The sequence below is a fragment of the Aethalodelphis obliquidens genome, unplaced genomic scaffold (assembly GCF_003676395.1).
Source record: "Aethalodelphis obliquidens isolate GAN/ISIS:26980383/991018 unplaced genomic scaffold, ASM367639v1 scaffold2, whole genome shotgun sequence".
Lineage (NCBI taxonomy): Eukaryota > Metazoa > Chordata > Mammalia > Artiodactyla > Delphinidae > Aethalodelphis > Aethalodelphis obliquidens.
This window is the reverse complement of record NW_020837946.1, coordinates 54060003-54080642: the sequence shown is the minus strand read 5'-3', so window position 1 is coordinate 54080642 and position 20640 is coordinate 54060003. Positions and strand designations below refer to the sequence as shown.

The following is a 20640-nucleotide window of genomic DNA, read 5'->3' as shown; positions in this document are numbered from 1 at the left end:
AAGGAGCACAGAAATGCCCAGTTTCTCTCCATAGAAAAGCTGTACCAACCTAATACATTAATGCTAGCCTTGCAGCTGCTCCTCCCGACATCATTTTGGACTTCGAAAGTATATTCTCCACTATCTCTCTTTTCTGTAGAAATAATCTTCAGTATAGAGACCGTGTCAGTGATACTGATTTTATATTTTTGGCCCAGGGTCAGTTCTTGGCCATCTTTAAACCATTTGGCTGTAATCTCCTTAGTTCCTGAAAATTTAACCTGCAAAGTGGCTGGGTCTCTCTGGGTGACATCTATAGACACAGCCTCCTCAATGATTGTTGCAGGTTCTGTAGAAAACAAGGGGATAGGTGTGGGTTGTGAACTGCTCTGCTGAAAGGCTTACATCTGCATTTTTCCCTAAAACCCATGGCAAACTTTCTGAACCAACCTTTTACTGAGAGTAATGCGGAACATCTCTGTACTCCCGCATCATTTTTGGCCTGACAGACATATTTCCCATCATGCTTGATTTCAATGCCACTGAGGTACAGACTGGCCACATTGTTCTCAAAGGTCATTCTTATGTTATCATCTTCAGTGATTTCATCGTTGTCTTTCAGCCAAGTCACCGTGATTGGCAAGGAGCCCTTCAGAGTGGCCTGGAAGGCAGCGGTACCTCCTCTAAGGGAGCTGGTGCTCTCGATTTTCTTTACAAAAGCTGGGGGTTCTAGTAGAAGAATGAATTCTCAATGAATACCAGCTCTGTAGCAAAACTGGCTTTAAAAAAATAAAATCACTGACACTGCAGAAAAGCCAGTCCGTCATTAGAACTGACACTAACCTCTTAAGGTCACCTTGGCACTGCAGGCACTGCTGCCCACCTCGTTGGTCACCCGACACTGGTATTCACCCGCGTCCGCAGCTACAAACCTCAGGATCTGCAGGCTAACCAGCTGATCCTGAATGAAGGTTTTATACTTTCTACCACTTCGCAGTGTTGTGTTGTCTTTGAACCAAGTGATCTCAAAGGGAGGTGTGCCTGCCACCTCAGCCAGCAACATGACATCATACTCCTTCAACACTTCAATGGGTTTAAATTCCTTGGTAAAGTAAGGTGACTCTATAGCGGAAAAGGAATTATTGTGAGTTAATGGGGGTGGAGTCTGTGCCCTGGGCCACAACTTTGGTACCACAAGGGGCAATGTGAACACAAACCTTTGACTATTAAAATGCTACCACAGTGGTCACTGCCAGCCTCATTTTGAGCCTCACACATATATTCACCGCTGTCATCAATGGCAACATCTTTAAGTGTTAGAACCGCGGTGGACTCCACAAAAGACATTTTGTGTTTGCTGCTCTCCTTAATTTCTCTGTCATTTGCAAACCACGTTATTTTAATTGGAGGGGTGCCCGTTACTTTGCAGGCTAGCTGGGTGGCGTCTCCCTTTTTTAACAGCTGTGATGGCTCTAACTTTTCAACAAATGTGGCAGGTTCTGTGGAAGGAAAGAAATCACCCAGAAACGTAAGAAAGAGGAAAGAACTTCCGACAATGGTGGCACAAAGATGTCAAGAAAACTATGCAAACCTTTTACAAATAACTTTGCACTGCACTCCACGGCGCCAGCCACGTTGCTGACTTTACAGGTATATGTGCCTGAGTCGGAGGTTTTTACTACATAGAATTCCAGGGAACTTTCTAAAGCTTCTTTGGTGATATAGCAGTTTCCACCGGAAACCAGCTCTTTGTCACCCTTAAACCATCTGATTGTGAGAGGGGTAGACCCTTGGAAGGTGCTCTTCAGGCAGATGGTCGAGCCGGGCAGAACATCCTTTGATGCTGGTTTAGTTACAAAACTGGGTGGTTCTAAAGAAGGGGGATAAGAAAGAATTTCAAGGAGTTAAGAGGTGCGACTGAAGGGAAGAAGGCTTAATTTGAACATCGTCTACGTAAGAATGAAAGGCACAGTTTCCAGCCAACCTTGCACAATCAGGGCTCCGCTGCAGTCTTTGCTTCCCATGGAATTTGTGGCTCGACAGGTGAAATTCCCTGCATCATTCATGTCTATTCTGCTTATCTCCAGAGAGGCTGTGCCTTCCACAAATGCTATTCTGTATCTGTCAGAGGAAGCTATTTCTTTACCATCCTTAAACCAGGACACCCTCATGGGGAGGGAGCCAGCGATTTTGCAGTCCAGCCTGCAGGTCCCACTAACCACACTGTCCACGTTGCGTAGGGGTTTGGTAAAAAATGGAGCAATGTCTCGATCTGTTCACAGCACAAGAAGAGAAGAAAGAACAATGTGGAACAGTGCTCAGTGATTTTAGTTTTGGTTGTTTGTTGGGTTTCAGAGGAATATGGAAGCACAGGTTTCTAAAGATACTAACCTAAGACAGTGAAAGTTGTCTCACAGGAGCTGCTGCCCACTTCGTTGGAAATCTCAAACGTGTATTGGCCGCTATCATGCAGTTCGGCGGAATAAAACTTGAGTTGGGCAACATTGTTTTTAAAACTTATTCGATACTTTTTACTGGCAATCAAAGGTCTCCCGTCTTTGTACCATTTGGGCTTGAGCTCTGGGGTACCCGTGACTGTATACTCCAGCGTGGCTGGGTCTCCTGCCGTCACCTGGATCAGTTCTGCCCTCTCAACGATTTTGGCAGGTTCTACAAGGGTATTAAATAGTTGGAATTCTGAAGTGTGTAGTAAGGTTTCATTTTAAAAGGAAATATCAACTCCAAGTTAAAACGTTCTTACACGAACCTTTAACTATTAGTTCCCCAACAGACGTTTGGCTTCCAGCTTCATTTTCAGCCAGGCATGTGTATTTGTCAGCAAAACTAATCTGCACATCAGGGATTATCAAGACTGCAACACCATTGGCAAAGCTCATTTTGATTTTTCCATCTTCTTTAATGATCTTCTGTCCTTTCATCCATGTGACAGAAATGGGTTCTGACCCTTTCACAGCAGCTTGTAAGGTAACCGTTTGTCCTGCTAGTGCAGTAAAATCATCTACTTTCTTTACAAAGATTGGTGGTTCTAATTAAAGAAAGAGAGCACCCAAAATTTCTTAATTCCCAAACACTTCAACACCATATGCATTTAAGAACTTTATCTAGATTACATTTATCTATTCCATAGTGTTGGTTAATTAGAAGAAGAAACCAAATTCAAGAGGAATTACAATTCCATCCAAGAGAAAGAAGCAAGGAAGATAAACGGTTATCAGCTGACAAAATCGCTTATTATGTAGTTCACTTTTGTTATCAGAGATTAAATATTTATACTGGTCTCAAGATAAAGACTGGATTTTCCCCAGGGTCCCAGGTCAAACCAAAGGCAAAAAAAATATTTTCAAAGATTAGGAGAAGAAAAGAAAGTACCAGTTTTCCTTCCTTGGTTTAAGAAAGCTATTTTGACAATTTATTCAAGAGATACCAGTTTTTTAAGCACTAACCTTTTAGTAAGTGGGTTGCAAGGCAGCCACACTTCCCAACTTCATTAGCAACCACACACTCATATTCACCAACGTCCGCGCTATTAAACGAAAAGATCTCCAGGGACACGACAGATTTCTGAGAAAACAACCTGTACTTTTTACTACTTCGAATTTGCTTCTTATCCTTGAACCAGCGAATTTCAAATGGTCCAGTGCCTGAGATTTCACAGTGAAGGAGGGCATTTGTTCCTCTCACTATATCTGCAGGCTCGAGAGTTTTGATGAAAGAAGGAGGTTCTACAAAAGCATGAAAGCATTGTATAAAGCATGTGTTACAAGCAATTGAAAAGAAAATATTTTCTCAGGAAAACAATGGACTACGACAGAGTAAACACACCTTTGATAACCATTTCGGCACTGCAGCTGTCACTGCCAACGTCATTCACTGCTTCACACGAGTAATTCCCACTGTCTTCAACTTTTACGTCCGTAATATCAAGGACAGCCTCAGAATTGACAAAAGACATTCTGATTGTGTTACTCTCGGTAAGTTCTTTGTTATTTTTAAACCAAGTAACCTGGACCACAGGTGAGCCTTTCAGCTTGCAGTGGAGGCGTGCTGATTCACCTGGGATCATTAAATAAGAGGGATCCACCTTCTTCACAAAGGATGGTGGCTCTACATGAAGTTAACAAAAATGAGAAGGGAAAAGATATCCGAATCATAAACTACACAAAAGAAAAGCAGACATCATACAACAAAGAGACACATAACACACATAAAATGTCTTCTTGAAATTTCTGAAAAGGCTGTGGTGTACTCAATAGCTTTCCATGTTTCTATGATTCCAACATTTTCCCAGACTCTTGGTTAAAACAAACAAACAAACAAACAAAAACAAAACCAACCAAATTCTACTTATACAAAGAGCAATTTTATGCAAGAAGATAGTTAAGGATTGCCTAGACACTCGAAGTTCTTAGAAGAAGTTTTAAGCAAGCTTTGTTAATGGCAGACAGTTTTAAACAAACAAGAATAAGTGCATTGTGAAGAAGACTGAAAAAATAAAATCAAACAATGCCAGGATTTCCCCAAACCAAAGAGGCTGCTTGGATGAAATTATTTTAATCACAAAATGAGAGAAGGGAGTGGAAATATTATTCACACACTTCTTACCTCTGATAGTTACTGTCGCTGAAGAGGAGCTGCTTCCAGCCTCATTGGAAGCTGTGCAAACATACGTTCCTGTATCTTTTAGTTTGGCCAGAGGGATCTCGAGGGATGCTATTTTATCTTCAAAACAGATCTTATAATCTTTCCCAGGGGGGAGCTTTTGCCCATTTTTACTCCATGTAACTGTGACTTTTCTGTCTTCATCTGCTTGGCACTCAAGGTGTACCTTCTTATTGACAGCTGATTGCACAGGCTCTAGCTCTTTAATGAAATGTGGTTTGTCGATTATGACCAACTCAGCTTGGCAAGTATCGGCTCCAAACTTGTTAGAAGCCTTACAGGAGTAAACTCCTCTATCTTGAATTGTAAGATTTGAGATTTCTAAAATGTGTTTGTTGTCTGCATCTGAAATCCTGCAGTTAGGGGAAGGTGAGAGGGCCACGCCGTCTTTCTGCCAAATGGTTTCAATCACTGGAGTCCCTGTCACTGTGCAGAGGAACTTGGCTGCCTTACCCACAAAAGTTGTTATGGACTTAGGTCTGGAGAGAAAGGCTGGTGGATATGCCTCTGTAAAAGAAAAGTTTTCAGTGTTATATTTTGTCCCTACAAAGCTCTTGCTGTAATTACATATTCCAAGAAAGAAAAAAGACGAGTAATAGCTTTAGATAGACATGAGACATTACTCAAAGTAGGGTAATGTATTAAGGTGAAAAGATGTGTCAAAGGAAAGGGATGAGAGTTTTTTTTATAGAGGAGCAAGACAGCACTTTAAATGTCTCTATCAAAGGAAAGAACAAATGTTCCTTTATTTCACAACATTGACTCACTATTGCTAAAGCTTTGTCCATTTTATGAGCTGATTATTTGTTCGAATTATCTGATAAGCAATTCAGCTGGTACGTTAATTCTGCAAATTAGAAGACCGTATGAGGAAGATAAAGAAAACGTACTTGACTTTTCTGAAGAGTAGGGATATTAAGTAATAAAAAGTTTCAGTAGTTTTATAAAGTCTCTCTAACCCTCATGTCAATGACCACTAGCAAATCCTTAAATGGCACAACTTTAAATGTATCCACTAAATCACTCCAAACTTGTAAAAATATTTATAGCAGTAATTTCCCATGTCCATTCTGCATTTGGAAGCAAACATTTAGAAACCTCTCTTTCTGATTAAAAAAAAAAATCCTCCTCTTTCTTCTTTCCCCTTGTGATTTGAAGCTCAAGTGTTAGTCCCATTACTGAACCGGCCTATTTTGGGTAAAGAAATTTCCCGAAGTGTCATTAAGAATAATGCCATGCACTTGGCAGTACGGAGACTCTGATCACAAAGTGAAATCCACTGAATGGGTCACCATGGGCCTGGGGGTGTGGAGTTTCTGATATAAAAGAGTTGTAGAGGAGAGGAAGCTACAGGAAACCCTGGCTTTTTCAAGTCAAAGATGCATGCTGCATTTACCCTTCCCCTCCATGCTGTCATTGAAGAAGATGACCAAGGTAATACTGTAAACCAACTATACTTCAAAAAGAAAAAGACAAAGGGACAGCCTCACCCTGGCATTTCGTGCATGCTTCTGTCAACAGCACAAGTCATTGCTACTTCTCACCCTAAACCATAGTTCATAAGTTCATACTCACATTTTCCCTTTGTAGGAAGAAAGCAAAAGAGAAAGAAAGAGTGAGAGAAAGAGGTAGGAAAGAGTTATTTATTTTTTTTTTTTTGCTAATGAGGGAATTCAAACTCCTGATGAGTGTTACCTACTTGACAGTCATCCTGTGTGTCCTCAGGAAATGGAGAACAGAATATTTGTGTAGTTACTCTTATTTTTCAATTAGTAATAAAGCTTAGGGTGAGAATCCTAGTTTGTAGTTCTGTACTAGCTCCCTGTCTCTTATTAGGATTTGTTTGACTTTAGTCTTATGCTTTGGCTTTTTTCATTTTGTAATTCTGTTCTTAATTGGTTAACTGGGTCCAAATTATTACACACATTCGGACATCATTTACTTTTTAGTAGCACCAAACTGTCCTGAAATTTTTTATGCTAGAGGTCAAGCCAGACCATTTAATAAAAAGAACAGAAAAAAACCAAAACCCAAACCAAACTATGAGGAGCCACTGCTTGTGTGATTCCTTCACATTGCTCTCGAAATAAAATTTTTTTTTCTTTAGCTGTTTTTAGAAATGTGACTGTAAACAATGACTTCTTGTCTCTCATAGGCTCTGCACTACCTAGCCACTGTGTTACCATCTTGGCTACTGGTCTCTCCAGTTGGTAGGACAAGTACCTCCTGCACCTCCACAAAAAGTAAAATAGGCAATAATATGAAATGGAATAACATCTGTGTCAGTGTATGGCATTTACCTGTCACAGTCAGTGTGGCTGTGCAGCTGACACTGCCATACTCGTTGGAAGCTTTGCAGGTGTACTCGCCACAGTCAACAACCTGGGTTCTCAGGATTTCCAGGGTGGTGACATAATTTGCAGACCGAATAGAACACTTGTCACTCTCACAGATTTCTCGGCCAGCTTTGAACCACTGGAAGCGGACATTGGGAGCGCTGTGGATCTCACAGGTGAATTTGGCGAGGTGGCCCAGGGCTACTTCCTGGGGCTCAATTCTCCTCCTGATCACTGGGGCAGCTGCAAAGGGAAGCAGAGCCCATTAGCACACCTCCTTCTCAGGTACCCCACATTTTTCTTTTCCTTCTAAACTTTGTTGCTGTTAATGGAGTGAAACAGTTGAAATTAGTGAAGTGGACTGCAGCAGTTTAAGACAAGTGACTGGAAAATGAGGAAGATCACTGAAGGCAAAAGAAGACAGCAAGCAGCTTTCAACATATTCAATTGCTACTTTTCAGTGAATTGTGAAAAAATGATTAAAATGATGTGATGCTCTTGGCTTACATGCATAACAATACGATATATTCTTTAAATATACCATGCTGACTAGGAACACTGCGAATAATGTGAAAAAAACATGATCTACTAAATAAAGTGATGAAGTGAAACAATAGCAAAAAAGATAATCGAAACAAGAAACACAAATGGACAATTAATCATGGTTATTTTGAATTTAAGGATGAGACTGGTGATTTCTGGGTAACTAGGTATTCACTGACAGCTTTTTATTACATATCATTAAAGTATTTTCATATAGAAAGAGACTAAAAAAGCATTTATCAGTATTATGAAATATATGGAAATACGTTTCATTTTAAAAATAAGTAGTAGTGTAGATATAACATACCACCCAGTAAGGCAGTAAGGGAAAAGGGGAAAGTTAATAACCATGATTATGTCTGTGATTTCATTCTTACTCTAAATAAACTGCATTCTGGCAATGGTAGATAAGTGAAAATTCAGTGAGGAAACCTAAATCATTACAACCCAGTGAATGTTAGAACTTGATTCACTGAATCCTTAAAATCCAACCTCTTTTGACTACAGTGAGTTTTGCTGAAGTTGCTGTTTTTCCGTCATCATTCAAGGCCTCACACGTATATTCCCCTTGATGTTCTTCTCTATTTACTTTGTCGATCACTAGCATATATGTATTTTGATCTTGTAAACACTTGAACTTTTCATCTGAAGGCACAAGTTTACTCTCAAAATACCAATTCACCTCTTTGGCATTTGTTATGGATGACGCGAGGCTTACGGTGTCACCTTCCTTGGCAATCATGTCCACCAAGGGTGTCTGTACATCAGGACCACCCTCTCTGAGTGAGCTACCCTCAGCCTCCCGTATCTCTACTGTACGAGCCTTCTCAGTACCATCTTCAGAGGATTTCTCTTTTTCCTCTGATGGTTTTGGTATCTCATCCAGTTTTTCATCAGAGACAGCAGCGGAAGCAGTTGTGGCACCCACAGCTTTGACCTGACTTTCCACCTTAAAATAACTTATCTCTTCCTTTAAGACAAGATATTTAGATTCAACCTCTGGTTCGGTGATTGCTTCAACCTTCTGTGGATTAGAAAAAGAATCCATTTCTTCCTGCAAGTCTATTGTGGCTCCTTTCTGAATTCCAGGTTCCTCAGCTGTTAAGATGTTCATTTCCTCACATATTAGAGAGCACAAAGCCTCCTTAAGTTCAGTTTTCAAGTTAGCCATTTGAGGATCAATGCCTTCAATAGTGATGGCTAATTCTTCTGTTAGAGACTTCACTGAGGTAATAAAATAGGTGCACATAATGCGGTTGGGCTCTTGGGTGAAGTCTATGGCCTTGACCTCTACCTGTTCAATGTTTCTTAACCATTCAGAGAAAAGACTCAGCTGCTCGCTGGCCACTGCTGCTTGCAAAGCCCTGCGGATCTGAGTTTTCAGGTTTAACCGCTGCTCTTCAGGAATAGCAGAAAGCAAACTTTCCTTAGAAAGCAGGTCACTTCCCTGCACCTCCTGCACACCATTTATTGCCATGGGCTCTTTTTTATACTTAGTGGTTTGGTTCGGGGGCATTGCCAAGCTGTCAAGACGCTCTTCCTTGAGCAGTACCTGCTTTTCCTCACCTGCCAACGGAAACCTTAAGGACTTGCCTTCCTCAACGCTGGCTGCGAAATCTTGCTTTGCACTGTCCACTTGATCCACACTTTCCATTAAGATTTCACCTTCTGTGCACGTGTGTTCTGAAGGGACCCGGGAGATCATGATGTCAGGACCCTGGAAACTTTCCACGTGCCCCTCAGCTAAGCTCTGATTCAGGATGAGAGCACTTTGCACCTCTTGCTCTTGAAGGATCACTCTTTGCTCTTCGTCCACTGCGGATACTATCTTTTCTTTTGGTAAAAGTACTTCCTCAGCCACAGAGGTTGGATATGAATGGGCTGGCGTTTCTTCTATTGATGACTGTGGATAACTCCCTTCAGGTTCAGCTAATAAAGTTTGCAGAGACTCAACTGTTAATGAACTAATTTCCTCTATGGACATGGCACTTGGGAAGATTTTTTCAGTATCTGGTAGAACCACCTGTAATTCAGGCTCTTGATACATTAGAATATCTTCTTTGGAGAGGGTGTCCTGGGACTGGACAATCTGCAGCTGTACATTGGGAGGTGGTTCCTTGATAGGCTGGACATGAATAGTGTCACTGATGGAAAGAAGTTCATTGATGCTTTCAGGAGTGGGCATATCCTGCTGTAACATGACTGTGGATTGCAGTTGCTCAGCTATGAAAGTAACTTGACTGCTCAGTTCATTGGTTTTAACAATATGCTCGTAAGAAAGCTGCTGTTTTCCTTCTGCAATTAAAGCAGCTTTCAAAATGGTGTCCTTTACAAAAGCTGCAGTCTCCTGTTCTGAGTCAAGTGCCTCAACTGCAGGGACCGTTAACGACGTCTGGGGAAAACCTTCAGGAGCCTCTGGTGTGGACGTTGCTTTACAGGGGGCATCAGTCATGTGTGTGTCTTCCAGAAGCACGAGCAGCTCTGCGGTACAGGTGGATTCACCCCACACATTCTCCGCTTTACAGACATAGAAACCACTATCTTCTTTCTGAGGGTCATTGACGATGAATGTCCCGGAACCATCAGGATTATGAATGATAGTGTAATAAACATTGGTGCAAAGCTGCTTGTTTTCTTTGAACCACGAAACAGTGGGTGCAGGCTCTCCAAGCACCGTGTACTCAAAGATGGCAGGGAGCCCCTGTGCACAGTGAATTGGTTTTAACTCCTTAAGGAAGTAAGGAGGACAAGGACCTTCGAGCTTTTCCAGAGATTTCTCTTCTGCTGATTCTGGTTCTTGGAGCCCCTCTCCTTTGGAATTTATTTTCAGATAGGCACTACATATTGTCTGTCCATATTCATTACTGGCAATACATGTATACTCTCCCTCATCCTCTAATTTGGTGAACAGAATGATCAAGCTGTGATCATTACCGTCAAAAACAAATTTGTAGTCAGCTGAAGGGGTTAACATTACTCCATTAAAGAACCACTGAATTTGAGGCTTGGGAATACCAGTGACAGTAACAGACAACTTAGCCACATCCCCTATGCTTATTTCAGCATTTGACACTTCTTTGATGAAAACTGGGACACTGCCTTCCTTTTTGGAATCGAATTTAGTTGAATGAACTGGAGGTTCAGACAAAAGTTCCAGTGTTTCATTTCTATTAGATAACTGAAGGCCAGAGCTAGAGGTTTGAGGTCCTTCTTCCTCAGCAGACAGAAGAGAACTAGAAAACTCTGTATGGGGAAAAATGATTATTATTTTACTAAAACAAACAAAGAAGTCGTCAAAGAATTATGCACCAATTGATGGCCTTCTTCTGTTTTATTCCTGAAATCATTAGATTATCTTGAGATTAATTTATCAAAAGGCACATTTCTAAAATTTTAACCTTAGCTTATTATATTATATGATTATAAATACTGTACTGATGCAACTTGCAGTCCATTTCATTTGTGTTAGAGTTTATACATTTTAAAGATGTTCTTATGAGTCTTCCTTTGTGATACAGTCCCAATTCTAAAGTTTGAGAAACTGCTGGCTGGCTAAATATTGCTAATCAAATAATTCAGGATCCAAATGTTTTTCTTTAAAACACAACTTTTAAATAAAAATTCCACTAAATATTAATTAATTAAAAAAGAATTCAGGATCATTTAAATAAATTTCTAAAAAGATCCAGAATTGTTATTTACATTTAGAATTTTCTTGAGTTTAAGAGTGATCTTCATTGTCAAATTGAAGACTGTTTATTTTCAAACTAAAACATCTATGTTCTAGTTACTGCTTATAACTGTTTTCAGTTACTAGAAATGCAAGCCTTCCTTTGCCTGTGTAAATTGCCCTATTACTTCAACAAAGCTTTTATAATGAGGCTTATGTTAAGAAAGTGGGAGAATCAGAAATGAGAGAAAACTCCAACATTAAAAATTTAATTATAGTTTATTGCATGAGAAATACCTACACAGTATTATTGAACAGGAAAACAAACAGTGAATAACAGATACTCTTTAAACAGTATCATGGACAGGATGAAAGACGTAATTTGATAACAAGGAATTAGCTTTTCATTAAATTTTTAGGTAAATAGAACAGCTCTGGTTAATAATAGTTTTATTACCTTACCTAGAGCAGTTTTACTATTGTATTAGTTTACTTGCATCACGTGGAATAGTCTTATGCTTTAATTCAAATGTATTAGCAGTAAAAGGCAGGACTCCAGTATCTGTTGGCTTATATAAATATACTGGTAAAACTTACCTATAGCATGTAGAATACAAACTCAGTTATTATTATTTCAGTTAGTAAGCTGTAAAAACATTGACTAATTTCACATACTAATGGTGACCACTTAACATTTAATCTATAATGTATCACTCATGTCAGCTTTCCCTTTTCACTTGAACTCCCAAAATATCTGTAAAGGGAGTGAATGTCAGTATAGCGAAAATACCCCTACTCACTAATGTGTTGCAATATTTTCAACTGTTTTTCCTTTCTTCTAAACATGGTATATTAACTATATGAAAGATACCAGATGAAATTCAAGAGTCCTGAAACATGAAAGGTGTAGTTTAAAATACATGTAGTAATAGCAGCTAATAATTGTTTAAACTCTACTATGCATAAAACAATGAATTCTTTATCCAGCATCAGAGAAATTCACATTTCAGGCTTTTAAGTTATATGCTGTTGAGTCAGAAAATAAAAAATTCCATTTAATTATCTACAACAATTAATAAGTAAGCCAAGGGTGGGCAAGGCTTATTTTTCTTTATTCAGTCACTTTTATTCTGAATATTCTCAAGTGCAATGAATTTAAGACTAACAGAATTCTAATGAGCAAAATCAAATAAAGCCCACCTTTTTATAAGCATAAAAGTATAGTTTTCAGCCCTTACTGCCAATCCAATATGGCATTAAAACTTTTTTTTCTTTTCTTTCTTTTTTTTAAGAACAGGTTTGGACTATTGTTATGCTGTATAATGTTTGGGTAAAGTGTGCTTATCATGTTTGTCATGACCTGAATTTCTAATTTATTTAAACATCCATTATGTGACTCAGAGTAGAATAAATCCTTAAGTCCCTAAACTATAGAATTAGTTTTATTTCAGGGATTTATGATGTGATATATATATTATTATATATTATATTATATAATATATATAATATAATATATAATAATATATATTATGATGTGGTATATAGATATATATCATATCTATAATTATGATCACAGATATTGTCTCCCCACTGGTTGAAACAGAAATGATTGTTTCACAATAGTGTATCTATCTTGATAAGTTATGGTGACTCAAAGAAAGCAAAGCGAATGTTCTTTGGGGGGTGGGGTGGGTGGGGTGTAAGCCTGACTGGTCTGTCTATATCCTACACATTCTCCCAGTTTCTTCTTTAATTTGAAAGGCTTTTAGGGAAGTCCCATTGTGGGAATAAAACATTTGACAGATGAAAGAAGCATAATAAACATGATTGGATATATGGATTCTCTTGAAAATTAAATTTAAATTAAATGATTAATGTTTTAGAATTAAAGTAAAATTAATGTATTTAATATGATGATGTTATGTAAAAATTGCTCAATGCAGAGGAGAAAATAGCCATTAGATGACAGTGAGTAATTTATAGAGTTGGAGGAAGAGAAGTCTCACAATCAAATTACTATATTCTATTATTCCTCTTGTCATCTGTTGCAAAACTGAAATGTATTCCGAATTATATTAAGAAAAGTTACCACTGGGATGACACAGAATCATAGTTGAACAATCACCTCTGTGGTCTTTTGGTCTAACCCTTCGTTTTTAGGTAAGAAAAAACGAAGTTTCTTTATGTTTATTACAGCTTATATGAGAAGATTTAGTTCACAGTGGCACATAGGTACGTTAAGGATTTTGTGAACTTACTATAATTATAATTTTGAAAAACAAAAACAGCCACTTTAGAAACATATATGTTTATACATCTTAAATTTGAATGCTTATTAATTTCTAGTTTTAAAAATAAAATCCAGAGAAAAGGACAGGAAAGCTAATTATCTTGTTATTTGTATATAATCTGAAATACAAATTACCATATTGCTTCAATATTAGAGATGTCCCACCATCTTTTTCTAATTTTAAAGATTCTGAAATTGTACTGCAGTTTAAAATTTATATATAAATGTAATATAGTAGTTTCTTGTCCCAACCCCAGTCCAGTATCAAATTAATGCTGCATTTTACAGTTAATGCTATCTCAGAAATTGAGAAAATGAGGTAGTTCCAAAAGTGGAAAGATATTTATTTGCATATTCTGCAAATGTCTAGGTGAACTCTACCCACCAAGAGATCACCATTGGTCCCTTCAAAAGCAGCAAGAGTTAAAACACTTAAGAAGAGGGATATTAATAATGAAAATATTTTTTAAAGAGCTGAAAATAAATATGAAGATTGCAAGGTAAAACAGATTATAGAGTTAGTTACCAATTGGGCAAAGCTAGTTTCTGTTGCTGCTTGGTTTGTTCTAAGTCTGAATAAATAAGCATGTATTTGGGTGCAAAAGAGTTATCGTTTCCAAAATGACTTAGAGCAGAGAGATTTTACCTTACCAATTTGTCTGTGTGGTCATCTGATATGGTCTTCCATTTCACATTTTACTTGACATACACAGTTTATCTGCTAAAAGAGAATGCATTCTGCTGAAGGACTTTATGGAGTAGAAGGAGGGTAAAGTAGAAGTACCAACGATTAGGTAGCCAAGGAGATGTTTAATAGTGTTTGATGATTCACAGCAGAATTGACACAGGTGATAATTCCACAGTTTAGATAATAGAATATTTACATGTATTACAAACATGAGATTTCCACATAGAGAAACTGTTTTCCCTGGGGTTTTTCAATGTAATTTGTTCAAATAGAGTAGATGTATTTGGAGATTTATTAGAACTATATAATCTGGAAAGTGTGAAAGCATTCAAGTCCATTCTCATCATTATGGGGACACTAACACCTTGCATGAGGAGCTTTAAATTAGGGTGAGCACTGCACAGGCCTCAGCCATGCCCGATTTGTTTGTAGCTACACACCTGTACTCACCTTCGTCCTCCTTCACTAAGCTTGTTATGAACAGGTTGTGGAACCCTATGCCACTTTCCTCGGCACTGAACCTTGTTCCTTGCACCAATCTCCCATCTTTGTACCAGTAAACCGTGGGCCTCGGAGAGCCACGGACTAAACACTGGAAATAAGCTGCTGTCCCTAACGGTGCTGAACAGTCAGAAATACCTTTGATAAACCTGGGAGGCCCTTCCTCCACCTGAAATTCAAAAAAGCTGTCTGAATATTTGCTCCTTAAGACTAATTCTTCCTTCACACTGCTCAATGTCACTTTACTTTTCTTTGACAGCAGAGCCAACATTTCGGAATCTCCCATGGTGAGGAATCCCCGACAGATAGCCTCCCCTACATAATTCACAGCTCTGCACCGGTACGTTGCACTATCGGAAAGACAGACGTTGCGAATCTTAAGGGTGTGACTTCCCTTCTCCTCACTAATCACATATTTAGCGTCATCTGGCTCAATACACATATATTCTTTATACCATTTCACTTCAGGAGTTGGGATGCCTATGACTGAACATTTGAACACAGCGTCTGAGTTTTCTGGAATTCTAAAATCACAAATAGGCATTATAAAGCGAGGAGGCATTTCAAATACTTCTAAGTCAATTTTTAAATCTTTGTCTTCTTCCTCCCTTGAAGCCATACTTGGATCTGCTAAATTCAATGGGAGAACATCCAGACTCACAACCATGCTTTTATGATCAGGAGTAAATTCAGGAACGGTGACTATTTTCACTTGCTTCTCAAATTCTTTAACATCTTTTTCACTTAATTCAACTTCCAGGACAATTTCTTGAGGAGAAGGGGTTCTTGATGACCCAGTGTTTTCCAAATCGAACTCCATGACATGCTGATGTGTTACTGGAGGTGGAAGGGCCACTGCTCTCTCTTTTGGGGGCACAATGTCTACATGTGCAAAGCTCTTTGCTTCCCCTATGATGTTTACAGCATGGCACATGTACTCGCCTCCCTCTCCTTTTTGAATGTTAGCAATTTCCAAAGAACACACATTACCCACCCTTTCTATTTTGATTCTTTCATCTGGCTCTAGCAAAGATTTATTTCGATACCATTTCACACCAGGAACTGGAAGGCCCTCAACTTCAACAATGAAGCCCAAGGTTGTGTTTTCATAGATCTTCCTTTTGGTCAGAGGTTCAATAAAAGATGGAGGCATTTCATTGTCTTTTGGTTCAATGGCTTCATTGGGCGTGCCAAAGGAATCAGAACGCCATAATTCATAAGCTGAGCTTCTCTCTTCTGTAGGTGTGTGGAAATGTTCACTTGATGGACTGTCCTCCCTTTCTAGTTTTGATGGGCACCTTTTAAAGATTGCAGTGGGGTTTGGTCCTCCAGTAGGAACAGAATATCTTTCAACAGTTTCTCCTCCTAAAGGTCTAGAATATCTCTCTAGTGTCTCCCCTGAGGGCGTGGAATACCTCTCTAAGGTCTCTCCTGGAGGTGTGGAATATCTCTCCAGGGTGTCTCCCGGAGGTGTGGAGTATCTCTCCAGGGTGTCTCCTGGAGGTGTGGAATATCTCTCCAGGGTGTCTCCTGGAGGTGTGGAGTATCTCTCCAGGGTGTCTCCTGGAGGTGTGGAGTATCTCTCCAGGGTCTCTCCTGGAGGTGTGGAGTATCTCTCCAGGGTCTCTCCTGAGGGTGTGGAACACCTTTCTGCTAACTTGCCTTCGGAAGGTGTTGAGTACCTTTCAGTAGCTTCCTCTAAAGGTGTGGTCTTTTCAATAGTCTTACCTCCCAAATTTGTTGAGGATTTTTTAGCTGTGTCTACAGGAGTAAGATACAAATCAGGAGACTTTGGAGTTTCAAGATGTTCAACAGAGGATGGTGGGGTATAAAACTGATCTAGCTCAGAGAGTGCTTCACTGCTTGTACTTCCCACATCAATTGAAATATCAGATTCAGGAGAAAATGGGCGTCCCAGTGATTCCTGTTGTTGGTTGTAGTACTCATACACAGTGCTGAAAGTTACTTCTTCAACCTCCATTGATGTGACTGATTCACTGTGAACAAGATCTGCCTTGTGCTTGGTGTCTGCAGCCTCAGGAACTTCATGCTTTCCAGCAGCCAGTAAGTACTGTGTTAGGGAGGTCTCACATTCCATTACCTCCGGTGTATGTGCCTCATCCAACTTAGGAGGGTTTTCAGAAAAACAAGTTTCTATATTTTCTTTTTCAGTACTGGAGAAAGAAGTTTCATTCTGAACTTGAATTTCTTCATAACATTTTTCTTTTCCAGGAGCATCCATTTTCTCACTTATTTGATCATTTGGATTCCGTTGTTCCTCAGTCATTAAGAATGGAAAGTGCTGACTCAGGGAAATTTTTCTGCGGCATGTGTCTGCTTCCTGAACCTCTCTTATGTGGTCTCCCAAAATTCCAGCAGCATATCCCTGTGTCCCTCCATCTTGCTTTTGAAATGACTCCAACTCTGGTTCCAAAGAATGCTCCTCCTCCTTTTTACAAACCTCTATAAGCTTTTCCTCACTTGCTTTTTTCACATGTGAAATGAAACTCCTATCCCCATTTTTCTCAGAAATATCAGTTTTTCCTACATCTGTGGACAAGGTTGAAAGTAGGGCACACGGTTCACTATGGATCTCTTCAGAAATAGTTTTAAGAGAAATATCAGTAGTTAAAATTTCTAAATTTTGTTCCTGCTTATGTTTTTCCAAATAAGAGGCATTTTCATCACTACCACTTTTCTCCCTCACAGTCCTATCTAAAAACTCCTTACTGGAAGAAATCTCTGGATTGGTAAATATGTTACTTTGTGCACTTTGAGAGGTATTCTGTGTATCAGATTGTAATGTTTCAGTGCTAGGAACTTCCTCTTTATATGGTGTTTCCTGCTGTTGCCTAGTTTCTTGCTCTTGAAACTCCTTAGCTGGGTCTCCTAAATGAGAATACATTTGCTTCAGATCAAATACAATGCTCTCAGCCTCGGTTGTTTCAGAAGCAGGATGCTGGGTTTGAAAATAAGCTTCTTCTGATTGATCACTATCTAGTCTAACGTCCTGAAATTTTACATCCGCATTTTCTATTTGAGCATGAAATTGCTTTAGGTCAAATGTAATAGGTGCTTCAGGTTCAGCCCTTTCAGCAACTGCAGATTGATCTATAAGACCTACTTCCTTCTGTTGTTCCCTCTCTTGTACTTTAAGTACCTTATGAGTTTGAGAAGAAAGCAGCTTTAAATTCATTACAATGTTAGATGAATCTTGTTCAGTGTTTGGAGGCATTTCCTCTGCCTGATGCATATTTGTGTTTAGGTTACTTGATCTTGATTTTCTTTGCTTTAAGGGGAAGTCTTTGTCATCAAGCTTCTTTTGAGGAGGATTCACAAATGATTTCTTGGTAGGTCTTTTTTCTAGAACGCCTTTTTCTATATGTTGTAACTTTTCAAATGCAATGATTCTATGCCTCACCTTTTTTCCTGGGTAGTATCTCCCTTCCCCAAAGGGTTCTTCGTATACAATGATGGACGATTCTTTTGTATTGTAACCATCAGAAGTTCTCTCAGAGTGGATATTTGATAAATAGTCACTTTGGGCATATTCTTGCATGTTTTCCCTTTCTGGTCCACCAAGTTTCCCCAAATCATTTCTTACCTCTTTCCTAATTTTAACTTCACTGAAATCGTCAACAGATGGATAGACAGTCCCCTCTGCTTGGTGTAGCTTTGATTTTTCATTTACATGTTCCTCTTTCTCTTCATCCTGACATTGTATGAGTTCAGCTCGGAGAGGCTTGTTGATTGTTATGGATGTAGAAGTACCCTGCATAAATATGGGCAGTTTTTCTCTAGAAGATGTGCAAGAAACCTGGACTTTCTGGTCTATCTGTTCAATTGTCTCAAGGCTTTGAAAATATTCTCTTACAGAATATTCTTTTATATTGGATTGGGGAGTAAAAGGACCGGTTGGATAATCATGAAAGTGTGCCTGTACAGATTCTCCCTGAATGTGTTGATCTTTGGAATATTTGGCATAAATTCCACCCATATTTTCTAATTGACTATATTCCCTGTGAGTGACAGGTTCCACTGTTAGATCTGAAACACTCTCAACCATTCCTGAACTGTTTTCAGCAACACATTCATATTTTCCAGAATCTTGAGAATTAACATCATTAATATATAACCTGTGGCTACAATTAACTTCTTCAAACTGGAACTTCTCGTTCTGCTTTAAAAGGACTCCATTGTGGAACCATGTCACAGCTGGTTTAGGCTCACCAGACAGTGAACATTCAAGGACTATGGAATCCCCTTCTCTACAACTGGCATGCTTTGGCATTTCTTGTAACACTTCTGGCGGCTCATTAGTAATATCAGATGAAAATATAAATTTGTGCTTTGGTGACCGAGTAGCCTCATCTTGAGGTGTTGCTTTAGGTTCCAACTCCTCCAGTTGAAACAACTCTCTTGACTCTTTATCCTGTTCTGGGGTAGGAGTAGCTGCCGTTATCTGAATTTCTACAGGAAAGGAAAGAAGTTCTATGTCTGCAGAGGGAGGAACTGGTGGGTTAGCTTTTAACATATGGAGATTTGTTTGGCCTTCCTGTCTCAGAGATGGAGGAACGCCTTTTGCTTGGTCAAACACCAATGTCAGCTCCTCTTCTTCATCAGTGTAGTCATGCAACACTGGGACCCTATGTGCTTCGACATCATGCCTTTGTTTTGACTTCACTTTAAGTACACCGGTTGTTTTTACTGTTCCGTATTGGTTAAACAGCACACAGGTAATGAAACCTTCATTTTGAGGATGGACAGAAGAAAAGGTTAACGTTGAATAGTTTTTGAAAGTCTGAGTGATAAAGCCTCGATTACATGGGATTGGTACATCATTGTTATACCATGTCACTATGGGTTGAGGATATCCTTGAAAATGACACACAAATTCACAGCTATCACCTTCATAAACTTCTTGAGGTTCAATTTCTTGAAGAAATGAAGGTGGGCAACGTTGTGGATGTTTCTGGAAAGAATTTTCGAAAAATCTTGTGGTTTTTTCTTCCTGTTCAGTTTTGAATTCATCGACTTTTGTGGAAGTGGAGTGTTGAAATTCTCTCAAATCATCTTTTCTTATTTGGTCAATATCTAATGCTTCACTTTCTTGAATATTGACAGCTGCACCAAAAGATTCACTGGTGTATGGTGTAGTAACTTGAGACACCTTTTCAGGGGTCTCATATATTTCCTCATTCTTACTTACATTTGTGATATCTTTAGATGACTCTACAATTTCCGTTTGGGTCATAAGTTTTTCAAGTTGTTCTCTTGCTTGGATATTCTCATTTACTAGAATCCTACCATATAAATGGTCCCTTGATAGACTTTCTCTTAGGAATGCCTCTTGGCTCATTCTCATTTCAGTCTGGAGGATTTCCTCATCAACAGTAGTTTGAAAGCTTGTGGGAGGTTCTCCAGATTCTACATTTTGATCCATTAGATTAGGAAGGACCTGTGGATCTTGGACAATACCCTCAGTTGAATTATCTACCTTATCCCTATTGTCAGCTAGATCAGATACAGACCTGCTTTTTATTTCCTCTCGAGAGAACAGAACGTCTTTATCAGTGTCTTCACTTCTCAAAGTTCTTGAACTTATTTCAGATGACATATCTAACAAAGATAATTTCTTTTTCTCCATTAACATTTTTCTAGCCTCCCGTAAATGCTGCAACTTCATTTTGGTCTCCTCATCCAGGAAACTTTCACCTACATTAAGCCATCCCCTTGTGTCAGATTTACTTTCTAAATATTCTTCATCATACATTAAATCTGTTTTCCTGCCAGGACTTACTGTCTTAAAGTGTATAGTTCGCATGATTCCCTGTTGTTCCGCGTCTTGTTTCTTGTTAAAGGGAGAGCCAGTAAACCTCAGGTCAACCTTTAATCTATCTTCTCTCCTTTCAACTAAAGCCTCCATATTTCCATGTGTCTGTTCTGCCCTTTT

General features: G+C 39.0%; 1 protein-coding gene across 1 annotated transcript in view; it reads right to left on the bottom strand.

Moving 5' to 3' along the window:
- Positions 1-20640, bottom strand: part of TTN (titin) — a 277274-nt gene that overhangs the window by 195024 nt on the left and 61610 nt on the right. The window contains exons 46-58 of the mRNA XM_027126990.1: positions 8031-10781; positions 6960-7238; positions 4603-5166; positions 3823-4104; positions 3444-3722; positions 2747-3025; positions 2371-2649; positions 1964-2251; positions 1571-1849; positions 1197-1478; positions 823-1101; positions 430-708; positions 50-328 (exon numbers count right to left, since the gene is read on the bottom strand). Of these exons, the coding sequence (XP_026982791.1) occupies positions 50-328; positions 430-708; positions 823-1101; positions 1197-1478; positions 1571-1849; positions 1964-2251; positions 2371-2649; positions 2747-3025; positions 3444-3722; positions 3823-4104; positions 4603-5166; positions 6960-7238; positions 8031-10781 (6399 nt within the window). The remainder of the gene's footprint in view (positions 1-49; positions 329-429; positions 709-822; positions 1102-1196; positions 1479-1570; positions 1850-1963; positions 2252-2370; positions 2650-2746; positions 3026-3443; positions 3723-3822; positions 4105-4602; positions 5167-6959; positions 7239-8030; positions 10782-20640) is intronic.